At 37.1% G+C, this 22,635-nt stretch overlaps 2 protein-coding genes across 2 annotated transcripts; one reads left to right on the forward strand and one right to left on the reverse strand.

Annotated features, from left to right (window-relative positions):
- Nucleotides 1-939: 939 nt before the first annotated feature.
- Nucleotides 940-1,933, reverse strand: LOC138338365 (uncharacterized). Its single transcript, XM_069289322.1, has 2 exons — nucleotides 1,620-1,933; nucleotides 940-1,207 (listed from the first exon to the last, which is right to left on the reverse strand). The coding sequence occupies exons 1-2, from the start codon at nucleotides 1,931-1,933 to the stop codon at nucleotides 940-942; spliced, it is 582 nt and encodes a 193-aa protein (XP_069145423.1).
- A 15,039-nt stretch (nucleotides 1,934-16,972) lies between these two features.
- LOC138338366 (uncharacterized) lies at nucleotides 16,973-17,929 on the forward strand. The gene has a single exon (XM_069289323.1). It carries the CDS (start codon nucleotides 16,973-16,975, stop codon nucleotides 17,927-17,929), a length of 957 nt encoding a protein of 318 aa, XP_069145424.1.
- The last annotated feature ends 4,706 nt before the right edge of the window (nucleotides 17,930-22,635 follow it).

Genomic DNA, 22,635 nt, shown 5'->3' on the forward strand with positions numbered 1-22,635 from the left:
GCTTGGAGTTGATCAAACAAGTCGCCAATACGAGAGAGAGGACACTTATTCTTAATGTTAACCTTGTTGAGTTTTCGGTAATTAATACACATTGTCAAGGACACATCTTTATTATTCACAAACAAAATCGGAGCACCCCACTAAAAAGTACTAGGCCTTATAAAACCCTTATATAGTAAATCCTTGAGTTGAGCCTTCAACTATTTCAACTCGGTCGGAGCCATCCGATAAGGAAGAATTGATATAAGATTTGTATCCGGTAGCAAATCAATGCCAAAGTCAATTTCCCGTTTGGGACAAATACCGGGAACGTCATTGGGGAAGACCTATGGAAACTCACTCACTACGGGTATCGACTCGATGGGAGGGACTTTGGAGTCTAGATCTTGAACTTTTACTATATGATAGAGACAAACTTTTGAGATCATTTTGCATGCTTTTAGACAAGAAATAACACAACCACTAGGAATAGAATTTCCCCTTTTCCACTCAACAACGGGTTCATTTGGGAAGTTAAACCTCGCCACTCTTGTCCTACAATCAATGGATGTAAAACATGCATGAAACCAATCAATACCCAATACAACATCAAAATAAAGTATACCGAGTTCTACTAGATCAACATAAGAAACACTATTGGGCAACATTATTGGACAATTTCTATACACCCTTTTTGCAACAACCGACTCACCCACCGGAGTAGACACTATAAAAGGTTCATTCAAAATATTAGGTAAAATATCAAATTTGTTAAATACTACAGGTGTAAAAAATGATAAAGTAGCACCGGGATGAAGTTAGGCATATAAATAAAAAAAGAAAACTTTCAACAAACCGGTCACCACATCGGGAGAGGTTTGTTGCTCACCCCTAGAGCAGAGAGCATTGAAGCGGTTTTTATTTGGAGCATCACTAGAACCACTTTCTTAAGCTTGACCACTACCCTTGTCTTGACCCTTCAAGTTTTGACAATATCTCATCTTGTAACCAATCTTCCACAACAAAAGCAATTTTCATCCCCTTAAGAAAATCACCATAGTGCTTTTTACCACACTTTCCACAAGTTGGCTTCACATTTGGTGAATTTGTACCTTTTCCCTTATTGAATTTAGGGTTAGACACCCTATCACCACTAGCTCTTGGGAATTTGGAAGGGACTTGATCAGAAACCCGCTTCTTAAATCTAGGCTTGTCTTGCATCTCAAGCCTATTATTTTAAGAACCTCCATCAAAGGACCTTGCTCTCTTAGCATCTTTACTTTTTAGCTTAGCCCATGCCTCCTCAACCCTCCTTGTAAAACCCATAAGACGGGAAAGGTTCATATTGTGATGTAGCATAGACGATTGGCACTCCACTTGTAAGTCCTCTGACACCCCCTACACAAAACGGCTCATTTGGTCTCTAGGATTGGAGACCAAAGAAGGAACATATTTGGACAACTTAATGAATTCCAAAGAGTATATGGACTCTCCTTCCTCATTGGTGAAGATTGATGAACTCTGTCACTTTTGCCTCTCTCATTTCTCTAGGGAAGAACCGATCTATAAAAGCTTCCTTAAAGAACTCCCAAGTCACTGGACCTCCCCTCAACGATCTATTATCCCTCCATTACACATACCAAGTTTGATCCATATCCTTGAGTTGGTATTTGGCCAACTCGACCTTCTCACTTGAAGACACCCCCATAGCATATAGTATCTTGTAGACCTCATCGATGAATTCTTGGGGGTTTTCATCAACCTTAGACCCATAGAAATTAGGAGGGTTTATTCGACTGAAGTCCCTTAGACAGGAAGCCATAGTAGTGACTTGTTGATGAAGACGGGGAGCAACCTCCTGATAGGCACGGGTCGTCATAGCTTGGGCTTGAACTGCTGTAGCTTCTGCTTGAGTAGTCGTGGCTTGGGCCATTTGAGCAAGAATAGCCCTCATCTAAACCTCAGTCATAGGTGGAGGGTTAGCCGGGGCTTGCTCCACATTAGCAACTTCATCAAGAGGAGGAACTTGCTCACCATGGGGAGGAGCTCCTGCATTAGCAACTTTCTCCTCATGTTTTTGAGCCGCATTCGTTCGAGTGTTCATGTTTCCTATAAGCACAACAATAGGATTAGATGAAAAAGATCACCAGAAGTATACTCTATTGGCACGATATCAGATTTCCAAGAAAGAGAGTGATTCCTAAGCATCATACAGGTTCCTGCTCATAAGTGTGTCACGCCTCAAAATTATAAGACGTGGTAGAGATAGAGACATAACTCAACGATATTCAACCTCATGTTCTAATACCAAGTTTGTCACATCTGAGTTTACCCGTAGACGTAACTGGCATCGTCATCTTTTTTAAGGACTAAGACTAGCCTCTTATTCTCATGTCATTACATTAATAGATTGAAAAATACAAAAAAATTTAGAACTTTCACCATAACTACTTGGAGGTTTACATAGACATCTACATACTCATACTATGTATTCATATCGAATATACATAGAACCTTTGTAAAGGAAGTTTACATAGCCTTCTACTTTTATTGCACATGAATATACGTAAAATATAGAAATAGTCTCAATGATTGTATCATCTCATAACATCTTAACGAATATCACAATATGGTCATAGCCCTTACATCAATCCAACAACACAATGTATAGGTCATACGAAAGTACAAAACTCAATTAAAAAGGAAAGGAATGAAAGAGTCAATAAGCTCGTAACAAAATCCGTAAGCTAGATGATGGAATTGCCCTTCAAAGTTGAGGACCTGCCCCACTTTAATGAAAGGATGAATCCAAGCCTTCAACAATGTTTCCTTCCAAACTCTTCAATGGCCGGAACCTATGTTTAGGAAAAGGGAAGAAAATAGGTTTAGTACTCCACATGTACTAAGTATGGGATCTTATGCACATAGACAAGCAAAACATGCAAAAAAGGACTTTTTATCAAAACATTCCAAATCACCCCTTTAAGGCCTAATTCAAAGTCAAGTAAGTCATATCAACCAACCAAACAAGCTTACTATCTCAACAAATAATACTTATCCCAACATATTTGAAACCATGATTTACTACAACCCTAACATCAAGGAATAATATCACAAGAATGAATAAGAGTCAAACATACCATAATAAGCAAGACAACTACTCACAAGTCCTTATCAAGTCGACAAGTGATGACCAATCAAAGCCCCATAACCTTACTCAATCAAGTATCCTCAACAAGAAAACTGATCAATGTCCAACTTTACATATCATGCATTTAGGTTTGCATTTCATCATATATTAACATTACATCCCAAGGAATATTCATAAATAAACTAATTTACATATAGTATCAATAATGTGCCATGGTAATACTATATACATAATATATTATCATCACACAAACATATATAAGAACCTCCTCCTAAGACTCCCCTCAAGGCTAACTAGTGCAATGTTTAGGTAGAGTCTCATAGCCTACCTAGACTAAGCTAAACGACTTAGGTTATTAAAGTTAGAATTCAAGTCCTTCAATTTATTTTCCCTTTTGGGAACATCTTGCCCTAACCGACATATACCATATGATCTAGTATAGAATTCGGTTTCATAAAACCCTATACTGGAAGAAGGCCGAATGCCTGTAAAGGTAGTACAAAAACATGAAACAACATGGATCCACTAGCTAGTATTCATATGGAGGCAACATAGTTGAAGAACTAGGAGATATAATTAGGACCCTCTTTATGCACCATGAATTATGGTCTCCAATCTCAAGAGTAATATAGTGTTCCTACTTTCCCTATGTGGGAAGGGACACTCCTCAATCTAGTTCACTCGGTGCTAAACTAGAGTCCCTTTTTGAAATATCTTTAAGCCTTTAATTATCAATCATAGATTAATTTAGTCCAAAGGGTCTTTCCCTTGTATAATCATTATCATTAATAGTTCAATAAGAATTGTATGAGTATGAGTCCTTTCATCACAATTCATATAAGTGAGGTTAACACCTTAGCATTTTATAGCAGGCACATTGATAGTATTCACGATCCATATATAACATACACCTTAATCAAACTCACAACATATTCAAGAGATTTCAATTCAACATCATGCCACCCTAAAATCCTAGTATAAGGCATTCTCCAATGTAATATCATGACTTAACAACAATTAATCACAACTGGAAGATAGAGATTCTAAGACTTACAAAGTCTTCCTCATACTCTATCATCAAGGTCTTACTATCAAACCATAAATTAACTAAATTTGTGGAGTGACATCATCACACAATGATAACCTATAAGATAACAAGGCAAATTGCATCTCTATAACACAATTCAACTCAAGATCACAACTTGAGACAAGATATAGGCTAATTTCACATTATAATTCATAACCTAAATCACATCTCAAGAACAAGCATGACACGCCTATAATGCATCTTAATTTAATGATAATAACACCGTAGTATAGTAATCAAATCAACAATCAACTCAACTGAATGATCATAATACAATATAGGTAAAGACCACTACCTAAGGTTAGGGATGGAGGATCATATTCTTCAAAATTAGACCAAACCATCGACAATTACCATAAACAAGTTGAATTACATGTTAATTTACTCAATATAACCTAAAGAAATAAAAAAAACTCAATTCAACTTAAATTTCGTAACTGAATGAAACCCATGAGAAAACTCAACATTTGAAATCTATTTTGAAGGAACCCTTGAGGAAAGTTTCTCGAGGGTGAATAGAACCCATACCTTAAAGTATGTCAATAATTTGATGGATTATTCGTCCCTTTTGAGCCCCCAAATCCTAATCCTTGCTAGTCTTCAATGGTTAGTTCAAGTAGAGAGAAAAATAAGAGAGAAGGAAGAGAGTTTATTTGAGAGTTGTCTTTAGATTAATGAGGATTAGGAGTATATATATTAGATATTAAATCAACTTAATTATACTCCCTTAACCCTTAATTAAACCATCTAATCCTCTTACTAATTAAATGAGACCAACTTAAATTAGGCAGAAAACTCGACCCTCACAGACAGAACCCTCATCGACAGGCTGTCTTTGAGTCGACGTACATCCCCCCCTCCGTCCTGAACTCCATAGTCTAGGTTAAACTATGAAGGAGAGGGGCTTCCTCCAATTGTCTAAGTGTGGAACAACGCTTGCATCGACGCCTGCACCTCTGCACTCCTTTGATGAGTTCAGAGGTTGTGCAGGTGAAAAGGACTTCTCCACCAGCCTAAGTGTGGGACGACAATGTCATCGACACCTTGTCGATCCACACATGGGCCGTCTTATGTCCCGTCGATGCACACTGCAAGGCAGTGTTGCATCAAACTACAAGGGTCCTCCTCAAGGGCCTTTGGTTGGTCCTTGGGGAGTCGTAACTAGACGTTTCAACCATGAAACAACTCAAAAACCTATTATATACCTTTCCACCAATTTTCGTACATTTTTTTCTCCTTAAAGTCAGTCAAATAGGCTAAGGCACTCTAACATCCCTTTGAACCAACTTCCCGGACATCATAGACATTTTGGTTCTTAAACCTCCTAAATGTCCTATATTTATTAAGAATGGACTTAGGAATAGTACTTAGACCTTATGACACCTATGTTAGGCTTTACAATATGTCTTGGATTTTCAAGGTGTTACAAGCTTAGTGAAAGAGTTATCATTAAAGGACGAATGTTCCCAAGGGAAGATATTTTAATATCTCATAACTTAAGACAACTAAGAATAACCTAAGAAACCAAGAATAACCATTTCTGGAAATAACTAGGAAATCTGGAAAATTTCCTAATTTTTAAAGAGTGAGTTTTGGTAATTTTCTAATATTATAACTCCCATATCATGAGGAGTTAGGATGAGTTCCTTATATGGTTGGAAACGGTGCCTATTTTTCTCATTTTTTATGTCGTATGAGTGAGATATGCGTTTCGGAAGTTGGGTTGTTGGACTGAGCAAAGTCCAATCCAGAATTTTGGAGAGGTCAAAGTAGCCTTTTCACTCTAGTATTGCCTAATTCATTTTAAGGGTTTATTAGGGGTAAAACAAAGTCCCAAGTCAGCTTTAAAAAATTTGAGAACGCTTAGGGCTAGGGGAGAAAAGAATGATCAAGAATTTTGAGAAAACGCAAAGATTTCACTAGTGGAATTCGTTGGGGCTGATCCCTATCGAGGTATGTGATATTTTTCTGTGTTAGGTTCGTTCACCCAAACACCCACATGTTTAATTCAACAGGTTTTGTATTGATTAAATAATTAATCTTGAATTTCTTGATGAACAATTATTGAATCCTTGTTGGTAGAGTTGTATTGTCCCTTTAGTTGTTGTGATTCGTGTTTTCAGGCTTTTCTACGAGACTAAACTATTAGGTATTAAGGATATTAGTGATCCTAAGTTTTTGGGAGAAGATCCATGAAAGTTTGGGAGTGATCCTAAGTGTTCGGGCTCCTCTAAGAGTTCTAGGGTAACCTGGAATTCCCATTTCTCCGATATATTTTCGTAATAGTTTCTAAATTATGTACATAATATTATGAGTTGATTCAAACACTCTAAAGTACATCTAAACTACATGAAATCATCCATAAACATGAGATCATGATCCTTGAATCCATAATCCAATTCAAGGGAAGTTAAGATCAAATTCAAAAAGTTAAGAGTAAAGTCTAAAAGTTAAGAAATAAATCAAAGTAAGTTCCTAAAGTATTCAAGAGTCCTAAAAAAACATTTTAACTTTGTTTTAAGGTTCAATCAATGAGTTCAGCAAAGAGTAAAGAGTTTAGTTAAATTCTCAAAAATTATAAGGGAACTAGTAGTCCATAAGAGTTCAAACAAAATTTTCAAACTTTTGAGAAAGAAAGGAAGCTAGACTTGCACAGAGCCTATGGCTAGTTTTAGTAAAAAGAAAACTATGAGTTTCAAGAGAGAATTTAAAGCTATCTTTGAGAAAATTATCTCAAACCAGAGAAGAAGTGTTTTTAAAACATATGATCTAAGTATTATTGGGAGTAGCATTGTGCACCGATATGGTGACGTTAGTTCATATTAACTCAAGTCTCCATAGACCATGTAGCCAACATGGAGAGATAAAGGATCATACTTTTTAAATGATTTCTTAGTGATTTTTAGCATAGACCAGTGGATCCACTTAGTAGTTCAGGTTCACTATCGACGGCAAGGTATAGAGCGGTCCTCTTACAATGTGAGGTAATATGTTGTACCATCACTTAGACTCATAGTGATGGTTCTCTGTTAAAAAACCTCCTAAAAAATTATATTACTTTCTTATATAAGTAAAGTTGAGTTTATTATTGTATTATACATAATGAACTAAGTGTTTACGCTGTTTTCTTTTCAAGTTTTCTTTATATTGCATGAGTCCTTACTACTTTACATTGAGTCATTATTTCTTGAGTTGAGAAGATCCAAGGTAAGTGTATTCTTACTCCTTTCAAGTTTTGTAGTTGCGTTTAGCATTCAGATTCAAATACTCGTACATCCAATGTATTGATGTGAGTTGTCTTTTATCGTCTTATGATGCAGACACGAGTAACCAGGATCAGCACGCAGCGCTTCGTTGATCCATTTTGAGCTTCAGATTTAGTGGTAAGCCTCCTTGCGTTCTTGAGGACTCTTTTATTGCTTTCCGTATTTCCTTGTAGAATGTTGTAGGGTTTTTCCCAATATACATCTCAGTATAGTAGAGGCTTCATAGAACTTAGTTAGCGCGACAATTTAGTTTTTAGTCTCTCTTTATTTACAGATATACATTGTTTTGATACTAAAGTGCAATTTTGGCCAACATAATTATATTTAAGTATTTACTATGATAATCTGTAAGTTTTATGATTTAGTAAGTTAAGTTTTTTGCTGAGTTGAGTAAGCAAAGAAAAGTTCGCTCAAGGCCAGCAATGGTCATTGGGTGTCGGCCACGTCCAGGGTGTAGGCTTCGGGCATGACAAAAACATAAGGACTTGAACACTCCACAATCCAATTATTGAATTAGATTCCATTAGTACTGATATTGCAATCTTCGAAGATGGTGTTTCTGGTTCTATAATGCCCTTGACTAAATTGGCACGTCCGGTAAAAGTCATCTCTTGAATTTTTCTCTAAAGTTTCCTCCCTTTCTCTAAAGTTTCCTCCCTTTTTCAATTGTATTTTTTTTATTATCCAGGTGGTCTTGGGGACATCCCTAGCAATGTAAATGTATTTGAAGATTGTACCACAATATCAAACTCCCTCAATATGGCGAAGAGTTCTTACCTCCCTCTTGTTGAAGTTAAGATTCAAGTTGCAAATGAGGTTCCACTAACAAAGTTGATGGTCCTTTTTTAAAAAAAAAGTTTAAAATTCTTAAGATGAATCAAATACTAGTGTGGAGATTGCAGCACATCAAAATGGGTGTTCAGATATTTCCAATGATTCGGTCCACCCTTTGTTGGGGATTGCGTCGAATTTTGGACCACAAAAGGCTATTTCAAGATTTAAACTATCTTACATTTCTGGAACATAGCATAACTTATGTGAGTGTATTATTCAATTCTCTATTGAATCCGTAAAAAAAACTCAAAGAGTTGAAGGCAGATGTTACCTTGATTCTTAAAAGGCCTTTGAGAAGTTAACATCATCAACCTTTCTCCTTTATACGTTCTACTTGAAGATTTTTTAAAGAGATGTGGAGATTAAGATGTTGCAAGGTTGTCCCCTTCTCAAAAGATAATAAAGGATTCTCATCAAGAGTTGCTTTCTACTACGCAGCCATGTCTTGATATTGAAAATGAGGAGAAAGTCAATATGAAAAAAACACATGGAAGAGATTCAAAAATTCCTTACAAGAGATGAAAAGGAGTTAAAACTATGGTCTTCAAATAATAATAACAATCTCACTTATTGAGGATTATCAGAAGAGATCGTCTGAAAAAATCAAGAGACTATTACTAACTGTGAAGATGAAATTCATGCCATTGAGAAAATCATTCCCTTGTCGAAAACAGAAATAAAAGAAATAGCTAAGCTAAAGCAGTATGCCGAGATAAGTCGTCCCAAATCCTTAGCCATATGCATTTTTCTTAGTCTTTTATCATGCATAAGGACGTTCTCTATCATTTTCTTGTTTTATTTTATTTTCTTTCTTGTCTTGTTTTTTTTCCTAGAAGATTGTTCTGATGTAGTGACAATCCTTCTTGAATGAATAAAAGTGTTGGGTTTTTTTCTCAAATATTTTCTTTTAGTTCTCTATTTTGAGTGTTTGTCGTGTGTTTTGCAACTTACTCTACATGTTCAGAGAACTTTCTCCAAGATTTAAGCTTTGAGCCCTTATGTTTGAAATTTAGTAACGCGTAGTAGAAATATTCTAACGACAAGTTTCCATTTCATTAGAAAGATAACTCACACAAATACAATATATGTGAAACTCATGACTAAAAGATTTCCGAGTTAGTACGTCTACTATTCCAAAGTTAGCTCGAATTTTTCCTTGGTCGACTTTTAAGATTTGAGCACCTGTGGTAGAAAACCGATGAATCGATGTGGGATCATCGAAATAAAGTTAGTCTTCGTTCATTAGAAGAATAAATCATAGAAATACAATACGTGTAAAAATCATGGCCAACAGATCTCTAGTTTAGTATAGATATATTTTTAAAGTCAGCTCAAATTTTGTATCGCTCAATTCTTCAGTATTGAGCAACTTAGGGAGAAAAACAATAACTCGGCGTAGGAGCCTTGAAATATTGTGATTCTTGTTCGGTTGGAGGCATAACTCACAGAAGTACAAAATATGTAAAAATCCCGAACAAAAGTTTTCCAGATTAGTACAAGTATATTTTCAAAGTTAGCTAGAATTCTTTCTCGCTCAATTCGTCAGGTTTGAGCAACTTTGGGAGAAAATGAATAACTTGGAGTATGATCCTCGAAATGATGTTATTCTCACTCTGATTGAAGCATTACTCACAGACGAACATATACAAAAATCACAGCCAAAACATTTCCAAATTAGCACAGATATATTTTCAAAGTTAACTCAAATTCTTCCTTGCTAAACTCTTCAGCCTTGAACAACTTTTGGAGAAAATCAACAACTCGACATAGGAGCCTCGAAATAATGTTATTTTTTTTCCTTTAGAAGCATAACTTATAGAAATACAACATGTCTAAAAATCATGATTAAAAGACCTCCATATTTATATAGATATATTTTAAAAATGAGCTTAAATTTTGAAACTATTTGATTTCTTGTTTTATTGTAAGGAGTGCATTTTCGGTGTGAAATCCATAGTTCGTTGTAATAATGGTGAAACTATGAGCTTCTTATTTCATTGTGATGAGAGCATCAAGAAAAACACTATTTATAGAAGTTACAACGAAATTCATTTATGATTGATGAGAATAAATTTTTCAAGTTGACTATACGCCCAGAATGTCATTCTCTCAACTTTGTGCGCTCTTGACAATAACAAAAAATAGCCTCTTGAACTTGGAATGTTCACATCATGATATTTGCGGCTGTACAATTTCAACATAGAGATTGTATCCAAAGGGTGTACGATTTGATGTTGTAGGTAAAGATGCCCCTAATTTTGAGTAACAAACTGGAACATCGGTGAATTACACAAAATTATTTGAACCATAAGAAAAAAAACTCAAGTAGAATTGCATGTCGCTTGATCAAACGCACATGAATTCATCAGCCTATCGCATATTAATAATTCAAATCAAAGTTCCTTTGAATAGATCATATTAATACCCGAAGTTTACTTCCGAATTTAGCATGTTTTATTTGCAACTTTGAACAATCTATAACTTGGTATAGGGGTCTCAGTATTACGAACTTTTTTTTGTTGCAGAGAAGGATTCAAGAACTTCAATTTGTGTAACAACGATGATCAAGATCATTATGAGTTCCACTAATAGGCTTTTGATATGCTCAGATCAACTTCAAAATATGATGATTATTATTTTTTCACCTTTGAGTGGTCGTGGTAGAAAATTCACAAGTTAGTGAAGAAATATCTGAATCACGAGCCAATTTTCACATTGTTAAGGAGGCTTCATAAATCTTCTCCTTTTCTCATTTGTGACGCATTTGAATTCATGTGCTAGCTTCATAAAATTTAAAGAGCTCGTGTGATGATCACGCAAGGCCATTAAACTTTTTTTCACTCATTTGATTGAACTTAGAGTGGTTACTCCAAGCGCCTATGTACCTCGGTGAAAGGATCAAGTCATACCGTAGTTCAAGATAATGAGTTTTATTATTTCATTTTATAATTATTATTATTATTATTTGGGTCGTACGCAGTTTACACTCTTGCGATCCAGGAGTAACATGTAGTTTATGCTCATATCTTAAGAAGCGTTGTAACTAGAAGTTAATGTTCTTATATCAAAGAGAATTTCAACTTGCATCTTAGGATCATAAGTCGAGGAGCATTTCAACTTGTAGTTTAGGCTTGAACATCGAGGAGCATTTTAACTTGTAGTTTAGGCCATACATCAAGGAGCATTTTAACTTGCAGTTTAGGATCATACATCGAGGAGCGCTTCAATTTGTAGATTAGGATCGTATGTTAAGGAGCATTTCAAATTTCATTTTAGGCTCGTACATCAGGGAGAATTTCATGAAGAATTCCATCAATGTAATTGTTCTTCTTATATTTTGGATGAAGCATAAATGTAACGACCCTCAAAATGAATTAGGTTGAACTAGAGCTTCACTTGTGTTTAAGGGATGTTCACTACATAATTTAATGTGTAAATAAGCTTCTAAGTCACTCCGATTTAGTTTGAAGTGAAACATTAAGGAATGATTTAGACGTTCGACGACTAGCCATCTATGTGCTTGTGTGTGTCCTAGTGTACCTTTTCATATTTCATGAGATGTTTGGTGTCTAAATTGATTGGATAGGACCCTAAGACCTATATGAGAATATTTAGAGTTTAACGTCCGGGTACGACTAAACCAAGGACCCATGAGGGGCCCTAGAGTAGGACCCTATCTCTTAGCCTAGATATTGTCGGGCATTGTCAAATAATGGTCAAAAGGGACAGCCAGTCGTTCAAACAACGGCTCATCTACCTTTGGCATAAATTGGACCTGAAAGGCCTGAACATTTTGGATCTCTGACCCAAACTAAGGACCCCAATAACGAGGTGTCACTCCTTCTACGGCCAATAGATGGTAGGGCGTCGTTTTGGGCTTGTTTTCCTGTAACATTTTGGCCAAGCTTAGGGTAATATTGTAAATTCACCCCAAGTCTAATTAAAGGTATGGATGGTTATTTTATGTTTATTTAGGTAATTTAAGAGTGTTGAAACACTAAGACGTATAATTGACTTCACTTTTTCAAAATAAAAACCCTTTCTCCTTCTAAAGTTATCTCAAACCCCATGGAAGCTCAAGGTCAAAATTTGAGCTAGGGCTACAGATTCGAATGGATTTATTCTTTAGTTCTCTTTGTTTTACTTATAATAAGGTATGTTATTTATTTATCTAAGTTTAATTATCACCTTAGATCCAATTTCAAAGTGATTTCAAAGATCTCAAATGTTTATGAAAAAGTCTTATTTTCACTCTAACTCAAGGGTTCTTGCATGAAACGATTTCAAATGATTAGATATGATATTATTTATGTATGTTTTATGTTTTACAATGAAAATCTCCATGAATCCTTGATATTCTCAAATCTTAAAATATCGCTATGAACTGGATATATTGCTTATGATCCAATGATGATAGAATTGAGTTTAGATTATGTTTTAATGTAGATTTCTATGATGAATTATGTTATTATATTTTGAATTTTTGGAGATGTTAAGGAATGGTGATCTTAGCTATTGAAAGAAGGTAACTTGACCTAATTCCCTTAGTTAATATAGAATTGATATAGAATTGTTATTGAGTGGTATGGTCCATTTATGGTGGCGGTGATCATGTGATGAATATGATGATGATCATGGTCTTGTCGACATTATTATGTGAATCATAGTAGTATCATGCTAGGTTTTATATGAAGGTATAATGTGAAGTTTGGTATATAAAGTAATGTGGTTATGTATAAGATGTTATGGCTTATATGTATGAGTATAGTAAAGAATGATATGTTCTACATATGGGATCTTGTATAATGTGAATGTATTAAGTGAAGGTTCTCATATTATGTCTATATGATTTTGAATGGGTGTTATAATGTTATGATTCTTCTCGAATTGATGTTATATGTTGATGAACGACTAGGAATGATCCTTGTAGAATGATGTTGTATCTTATGCTGGTAGATTTAGTTGTTCCTACTTGTTACTTGAATGATATGGAATAAATTATATGATAAATGTTGTGTCTTGAATGGTATAATTAGGTCTTTCTTCTTGATACATGAAAGCTATGTGAAGGTGATCTCCTGACTTGGTAGGCTTAGGCACCTTGTCATGTACGTGTATGAATGAATGAGGGATGTAAGTCTAGGATCAATAGACCTAAAGTAAGTGCCCTTCTATGAAATACTTATATGGGACCTTGAATATGAATTGAAGGTTATGTATGTGAAACCTTGAATATCAAAAAAAAGGTTAATAGAAGCGTTGATCAGTAGACCGTAATGGTGCCCTTCTTGAGTGGAATGATGGACTTAGGTATAGGTTGGCTTAAACGGCATGAAACCATCTCTAAGCAAGTCATACGATTTATCCTTGTAAAAAGTGTTATGAGTTGGTAGGACTTAGTGATGGTACAATCATTAATACACCTAGGGAATGATTTACTCTATGTGAAACAAGGCAAAGCACTGAGTGGATACGCTTGTGGTAGTAGATTTATTTGAGTATGAGACTAGACTACAAAAAGCATTTGATATCCCTTAACCATGTGCCAACATGGGATGTGTCCTAGTTCTACCTTTGGAAAGTAGAACATCTTCCACGGTGTGTGATTTACCGTGGATTCACGGTACTTTCAATGTCTTTTCCTTAAGTTTAGTAAGGGTCTAAAGCCTTTTTGTATTGATTTTTTATGTAGGTTTGTCTTTATTTGCAAGAAATCAATCCAAAGGAGAATGTAGAGGATTTGAGCAGAAATTACAGAAATGACCACCTACAGAGCCCACGACGGTCCGTCGTGACTGTTACGGTCCGTAGGTGGCACCATAGTGAGAAGAAAATGGCTGTTGAAGGAAGTTGGGGAAGTCTGAACAAGCGTGGGACTACGGAAGATCATGACGGACCGTCATAGCAATGACAATTCATCCTGCATATTCGTCGTGGTTGTCAAAGAGTAGTTCCAGTACGAATTTAACGAAGTTTCTAAGTGTTATGGAATGGAACCCCTCAACAGATCGTCGTGCTTGCAACGGTCCGTCATATCTGTCCATCGAGGAAAAAAAAGTTGATAAAGAAAGCAGCAGAAAATCATACCAAGTATGGAATGACGGAGCCCACGATGGACCGTCTTGTCCATGATGGTCCGTTGCAGGGATCGTTGATTCAGATGTGTTTTGGACAGATTTGCCATAAATAGAGTCCTTTTTTATTAGGTTTTATTTTTTTATAAGTAGTTCGAAAAACCTCGTTTTTGGGGTTAGTATTTGGATATTTTTTAGTTCTCTTGTTTAAGTATTGAACTCTTGATTTTGGTATTTGATCATACTTTTCTTGAATCAATTGTTGCCGTTTTTGTGAATTATTCAGGTGAATTTTTGGATTTTCTTCATTCTCATAAAAGTAAATGCATGAATTCTTATATTATCAATATGAATTGTGTGATTATTAGCATGGGTAAGTAAACTCCATAACTAGGGTTGTGGGAACCATGGGTGAATAACAAGGTAAAATCTAACTAAAATAATAATTCTAGAATAATGTCTTGCATGTATTGCTAATTCTTTCGCTTAGAAGTCTTTTTAACGGATGGAAAACTTTAGAAATTGCCTTATTGCTACTTGCCGGACCAAGGAGGTAGATAATAGGAAAAGAATTATCAGCATAGATTTAGTGTATACTATCTAATAGGCTAGTGTCGGTTGGTACGAAGTTACAACTTAGTAAAATATCGAATATGATGCTTAATAGGAGGTAAAGATAAGGCTTAGTAAAGCAACACATGTAGACGAACCAAGGTATGGTGTGAAATTCTCTAGATGTCGGACAAAGAATTTAGAGATAACTAACATATCACTTTACATGCAAGATACTAAGAAAGGATGTTATAGCTAGAATTACCGAGTTAGGAGCCTATGGGGAACATTTACGCTCTAGTTACTCTCATAACTTGATTAAACTCCAATACTTGAACCTGTCACTTGTTTACATTAATTTAGCTAATTGCTTTTATTAATCAAAACCCCATTTAGTTATTTGTTTTCGGAAAATAATTGACTAAATAGAAGTAATAATAGAATAAAGTTAAGTCTGAACCATTTTCCTCATGGAAACGATCCCAACATCAGTAGTTAAGTTCTTTTCTTGATGCTACCGCTTTTACTTCTTTCCGAGAAGTAAATTTGAGTGTATCAAATTTTGGCGCCGCTTCTAGAGAAAGTGACTTTTAGATTAACTTTAACCTTATTACCGAAGTTTAGTCAACATTTTTCTAATTTTACTTTTTTTGTTTGTTTTTGTCTCTTGCAGGTCTAACTTCCTTACATGCCAAACACAAGGAGTTGAGAAATACCCGTAATTGAACATGACACGAACAAGAGAGTACTTTAAGAAGAATGAATCAGAATTTGAGCATCCAAGAAGATGAGGTCGGCCCATAAATGCCACCATTGGTCGACGTTCGTGACCCTGTATGACCTAATATTCGTGGGGAAGGTGAAATATGGAGACAACCTCCCACTCCACGCCTTCAAGATTACTATAAGGGCTATGAAAATATCGCAAACTCTGATGGGCCACTCGTCATGCCCCCTTTACCACACGGCCACACTTTTGTGGTAACTAGTAGTCTGATACAAATTCTCACTGCCAAAGGTTTGTTTTCAGGTCTACCTTCTAAGGATCCATATTCCCACATCACTAAGGTAAGGGCAGAGTGCAAAAGTTGTGTAGGGAGGCCTGATTTGAATATGGATGTAATCGGGCTAAGAGTTTTTCCTCTCTCACTAACGGGAGAGGCTGCTATCTAGTTTACTGAGCTCTCCTATAACTCAATCTTCACTTGAAATAAATTGACGGATGCTTTCTTAGTACGCTACTACCCGGTGTCTAAGAAACTAAACCGCAAAGACATAGTGAACAACTTTGTGGAACTACCGGGAGAGTCAGTTAGCAGTTCTTGGGATAGGTTCACTTCATTCTTGCAAAGTGTTCCAAATCACCGCATAGATGATGCGTCTCTTAAAGAGTATTTCTAACGGTGACAAGATGATAATAACAAAGTGGTGTTGGATACAATAGCAGTTGGTTCTTATGGGGAGTGTCCTTATGCCGAAATTGCTTAAAAGTTAGAGAAAAACTCCCGAAACAATAAATCTTAGAATACTAGGAAGTCATATACTTGGAGAAACACCTTCACAGTCCAATCCGTACACAACTCAGTCGCAGATGATCTTCAGGAAGAGATGGCTCAAATGAGAACTGAACTTGGGTTAGTGTTGAAACATGTTGTTGGGGGTACGGAAAAGGTAAATGCGGCGAACTATTTTTCAAAACCACCACCGCCAAATGATGAATATTACTATGAGGATGACTCCTATGCAGTGAATTATCATATGGGGAGGTTTCCGACCAAACGTCCAAGAATCCAATAAAGAGAATTGGCGCCATAGTCAAGGAAACCAAGGTTGGAACTATGATAATTACGACCGCAAGGATCATTATAATCGAGATGGGAATTACAACCGCGATAACAACTTCAACTGGGGTAACTATGGTAATAGAAATGATAGGAGTGGGCCCTATGTTCCACCTCAAAATCGTGAAGTTGCTTCGAGGGATGATGGAGGTAGTATGGCGCGAGTTGATAATATGATGCGGTAAATGATGAGGAGGTTTGATGCTAGTGATGAGCACACTAAAGAGTTAAGGAATGACTTAGCAGGTATAGGGCAGAAAGTTGATACACATGCAATCTCGATTAAGCATCTTGAGTTGCAAATGGCCCAATTGTCTGCAACTGTGAACACACGACAATCGGGCACTCTTCCTAGAAACACTGTCCAAAATCCAAAAAATGATGGGCATTGTATAGCAACCACTACTCGGGGTGGTAAGCAAACCATTGACCCACCCATGTTGTCTGGTGTAGAAAAGGTGATAAAAGATGATGATACAGTGATGGAGGTTAGTGGTGAGTTAGAAGATAAAATGGTAAAAGATGTTGAGGTGCCCCAAAAGGTGACCCCCATGCCTAAACCACCACCTCCTTTCCCACAAAGGTTATTAAAAATGACTGAATATGGTAAATACCAACATTTTATAATGATGTTGAAACAGCTTTCTATCAATGTCCCTTTGGTAGAAGCGCTTGAACAAATCCCTGATTATTCCAAGTTCATGAAAGATCTGGTTACAAAGAAAAGATCAGTCGCTTTTGAGGATTATGATAGAATGCAGCACTGTAGTTCCATTGCTACAAGATCTCTAGTGCAAAAGCAAGGAGATCGTGGTACTTTCACTATACCTTGTACAATTGGGCTGTTACATTTTCCAAAATCATTATGTGATCTTGGGGCTAGTATAAATTTCATGCCCCACTCGATTTACAAGAAGTTGGGTCACGGTAACCCAAATCCCACTGTGATGCGGCTACTGATGGTCGATCGAATGGTAAAAAGGCCCATTGATATACTCCACGATGTTCTAGTAAAAATGGAATCATTCATATTTCCGGACGATTTTGTGATTCTTGATTGTGAGGCCAATTTTGAGGTGCCTATTATTCTTGGGAGGTCATTCCTTGCTACGGGTAGGGTCCTGGTTGATATGAAAAAAGGGTAGATGAAATTCCAGTTGAAAAATGAAGAAGTGACCTTCAACATTTGTAGGTCCATGAGGCAAAGTGGTGAGCTCCAATCGGTATCTACTATATCCTACAAAGTTAAAGAGTCATCAGAGGTACAAATTGAAGAGCGCTGGGTGTAGAAGCATTGGCGGCATGTGATAAAAATTTTGATAGTGATGGCATTGATAAGTAAGAGTCATTGGTCGCGGCACTTGATCAAGGTAATGTTCATTTTAAACCAAAGATATTTGAGTTAGATATGCAACATCGCGAATCTCCACCCGCGAGACCGTCTATTGAGGAGGCTCCAAAATTAGAACTTAAGCCTCTACCACCTCACTAAGGTATGTATTCTTGGAAAAAGATGATACTTTACCAGTTATTGTTGCATCATATTTGAATGTGCATCAAGTTGAGAGTTTGGGGAAAGTTTTAAAAGGTTCAAAAGAGCTATTGGGTGGACTATTGCGGATATTATTTGGGATCCCTCCGGGTATTTGTTCTCATAAAGTCCAACTCATGCCCGATCATAAGCCAAGTATTGAGAATCAGAGACGTGTAAATCCACTTATACAAGAGGTAGTGAAGAAGGAAATTATTAAGTGGTTTGATGCCAGAGTGATATATACAATCACTGATAGTACTTGGGTATGCCCTGTTCAGTGTGTACCTAAGAAAGGGGGAATGATTGTGGTCTCCAATGAGAAAAATGAGCTTGTTCCAATGAGACCGGTGATTGGTTGGAGGGTGTGTATTGATTACCAGAAATTAAATGCATGGACCAAAAAAGACCACTTTCCTATGCCCTTCATGAACTAGATGTTGGATAGACTTGCTGAAAAGAGGTGTTACTGTTTTCTTGATGTTTATTCGGGGTATAATAAGATTTATGTTGAACTGAAAGATCAATAGATTACCACCTTTACTTGTCCATATGGGACCTTTGCGTTCAAGAGAATGTCGTTTGGGTTGTGCAATGCACCCGCCACATTTCAGAGATGTATGATGTTGATATTCTCTGATATGGTGGAAAACACTATTGAGGTGTTTATGGATGATTTTTCTGTGGTTGGTGACTCCTTCGAGTGGTGTTTGAGTCATTTATCTGAGGTTCTTAAGAAGTGTGAAGACTGAAATCTAGTACTAAATTGGGAAAAATGTCACTTCATGGTGAAAGAGGGTATTGTATTGGGTCATCTCATTTCAGAGAAGGGTATAGAGGTTGATGGAGCTAAAGTCGAGGTAATAAAGAGACTTCCCCCACCTATCTTTGTCAAAGGTGTGAGAAGCTTTCTTGGGCGTGCAGGTTTTTACCAGCAGTTCATCAAGGATTTTTCAAAAATTTTGTATCCTTTGTGTAAGTCGCTTGAGAAAGAGTGTAAATTTTATTTTGATGAATCCTATCTTAAGGTATTTGGTGAGTTGAAAGAAAAGTTGGTGTCTGCACCTATCATTATTTCTCCGGATTGGATCAAGCCATTTGAGGTAATGTGTGATGCTAGTGGGGTTGCTCTTGGTGTTGTATTGGGGCAAAGAAGGGACAAAATTCTTCACCCCATTTACTATGCTAGTAAAGCCCTAAATGAAGCCAAAAGAACTACACCGTGAATGAGCAAGAGCTTCTTGCAGTAGTCTTTGCTTTTGAGAAATTTTGCTCCTATTTTCTTAGCACTAGGGTTATAGTGCATATTGATCATTCTGCTTTGAGATATTTGATGGAAAAGAAGGATTTGAAACCTAGGTTGATTCATTGGGTATTACTATTGCAAGAATTTGACTTTGAGGTGATCGATATAAAAGGGATCAAATATCAAGTTTATGATCACTTGTCCCGTTTAAAAGATGAAGCAATGAGAGAATTGGGGGATAAAACTGAAATTGATTATACTTTCCCTATGAGCATTTTTTGGTCCCCTCTCAAGACTTGATTCCATGGTTCGCAAATTTTGCGAATTATCTGACTAGAGATATCATCCCATCAGACTTGTCCTTTCATCAAAGGAAAAATTTCATGTAGGATGTGAAAAAATTCTTTTGGGATGAGCCTTACATGTATAGGAATTGTGCCGATGGGCTTATTCGGCGTTGTGTGCCAGAAGTTGAGATGTTGAGTGTTTTGGAGGCATGCCATTCTTCACCCGTAGGTGGACATCATAGTGGTAGTCGGACCGCTCACAAGATCTTACAATGTGTCTACTATTGGTCAACTATTCATGAAGATGCTCATGAGTTCGCCAAGGCATGTGATAGATGCTAAAGAAATGGCGGCATTTCAAAAAAGTAAGAGCTCCCTTTAAATCCCATTCTCGTTATTGAGTTATTTGATGTGTGGGGTATTGACTTCCTGGGACCTTTTATGAGTTCTGAATGGGTGATAGCTATCGCACTAGCAAATAATGAAGGGAAGAGTGTCACCGCGTTCTTGAAAAAGAATATATTTCCTGATTTGGCACCCCAAGGGCTATTATTCGTGATGGGGGATCCCACTTTTGCAACAAATTGTTTAAGGGATTATTGGAGATATATGGGGTTCGCCATAATTTGGCCACTCCTTACCATCCTCAAACTAGTGGGCAAGTTGAGGGGTCAAATAGGGAGATTAAGCAGATTTTGTCGAAAAGGGTGAACGCTAGTAGAATGGATTGGTCAAGGAGACTTGATGATGCTGTTTGGGCCTATAGGACAGCATACAAGACTCCCGTAGGTATGTCCCGACAGCAACTTGTATATGGGAAGGCTTGTCATTTACCTGTCGAATTAGAGCATAAAGCCATGCGGGCAATGAAGAAGTTGAAAATGGAATTGAATGAGGCTGCAGAACAGAGGTTAAATTGGTTGAATGAGCTCGATTAATTTCGCCTAAAAGCTTATGAAAGTTCAGCCCTCTACAAAGAAAAGATGAAGAAGTACCATGACCAAAAGATTGAGAAACTAGATTTTATGGTTGGGGATTTGGTGCTTTTATTCAATTCTATGTTGCGCTTGTTTCCGGGAAAACTCAAGTCCAAATGGACTAGACCTTGCTTGATAACCCAACTATTTCCTCACGGAGTTGTTGAGTTGGAAACAAGGAGGATGTGCGGTTTAAGGTGAACGAACAACGAATAAAAATCTATCTTGGGCATGCTGAAACGATGAATGAAGTGATCGAGGCATACAATCTAGATAAAGTCTAAGTAATCGAGTGTCCTCTGTCGTGCCGCGATGTTAAATCAAAAGTTGGTTGGGAGGCAACCCAATATGTATCCTCTAAGCCAACTATAGTTTTTTATGACTTTATAGTAATAGTTGCATTTTTGTTGCTTTTCTTTTTTTTAGAAGTGTTCGCTAGAGCATAGTTTAGGTTCCGTGTCAAAAAAGTGTCCAGAAAGTACAAAAAGAATAGCTTCATGGGTGTTAAATTTGCAGGTAGCACATCACCAGAAAATTGGTCTGCAGAACTCGTTGACGGACCCATCGACGGACCGTCGCAAGCATCCGTCGTGTCCAGATAAATTTTCTCCATTTTTTCTAAATTAGGGAACCCATGACGGACCCCATGACAAGTCGTCACACCTATGACGGATCGTCGAGGGGGAATCATCCCATTAATACCCGTAAACCCAACCCAACCCGACCGGCGAATATTAAAAGTTTGTAAACCTTTTAACTTCCCACCTCTTCATTCTAACCGTTTCATTCCCTCACTTCCCACATTTACTCCCTCTTCAACTCCGTAAGACTCTCTTCCTCTCCCCAAAACATCAAATTCCCCATCCCTTTCCAAATTCCCCTAATTTTCCCTCTTCCAATCTCCCTGCTTCTTCAAGTACTCTGCCGGACGGACTCAATTGTTCTTGTGATTTTCACCAGAGTTTTATGCCTTGCTTTGTTTTCATCTTCTCCATATATCAAGTATGTGGTTCTGATCTCTAACTCATCTACATTTCTTTCTTGTTTTCCCATGCTGCATGCTTGATTCTGAATGTTGGATCTTCAAAATTTTAACCCTAGTGCATACCACGAACTCACCCCATTAATACTACATGTCTTAAGACCCTTCACATAGTAAACAGAATGGGGGTGTTGTGTTAACTAAATCAAATGGGGGTGTATATTTCTGATAATTGTTTCTAACCTAGGTTGATAGTCCTCCAAAATGGAATGCTAAAACTCGAGGAACTATTGCCTTAAGATTGCTAGTATGTAGGGTAATTGGGTTAGAAATTATGGATCAATAAGTATTCTTTAGATTAGCATTTTAGGGGATGAGAGAGGAATCCCTAGTTCTCTCACTGAAAGACAGAATGAGACCCCGTCGATGGACCGTCGTGCCCTCGACGCACTGTCGTGGGGTCCGTCCCACTAATTCCAGTTTATTTTCTCTAAGTGTCCATCGACGACCTCTATGACGGACCATCGTGCCGCCGTCGGTCCGTCCTGCACAATCATCATGGTTGTTAGAGACCCTATTCCTAAGGGTCACAAAATCTTTTCTAAGTGTCCAATGACGGACCTCTACGACGGACAGTCGTGATTGTCAGAGACTTTCTTTATGAGAGTCCAATAAATTTTCTTAAGTATTTCATGACGGACCGTGATGACGGTCCGTCATGCTCAGGATGGACCGTTAACTGGTCAGTCATCCAGCACAGAAACTACAACAATATTATTTCAGTTTTTGCATGTCTTGTTTGTTTCTACTGGTACTAATTGTGGTTCT

This window comes from Solanum lycopersicum, chromosome 9 (assembly GCF_036512215.1).
Source record: "Solanum lycopersicum chromosome 9, SLM_r2.1".
Lineage (NCBI taxonomy): Eukaryota > Viridiplantae > Streptophyta > Magnoliopsida > Solanales > Solanaceae > Solanum > Solanum lycopersicum.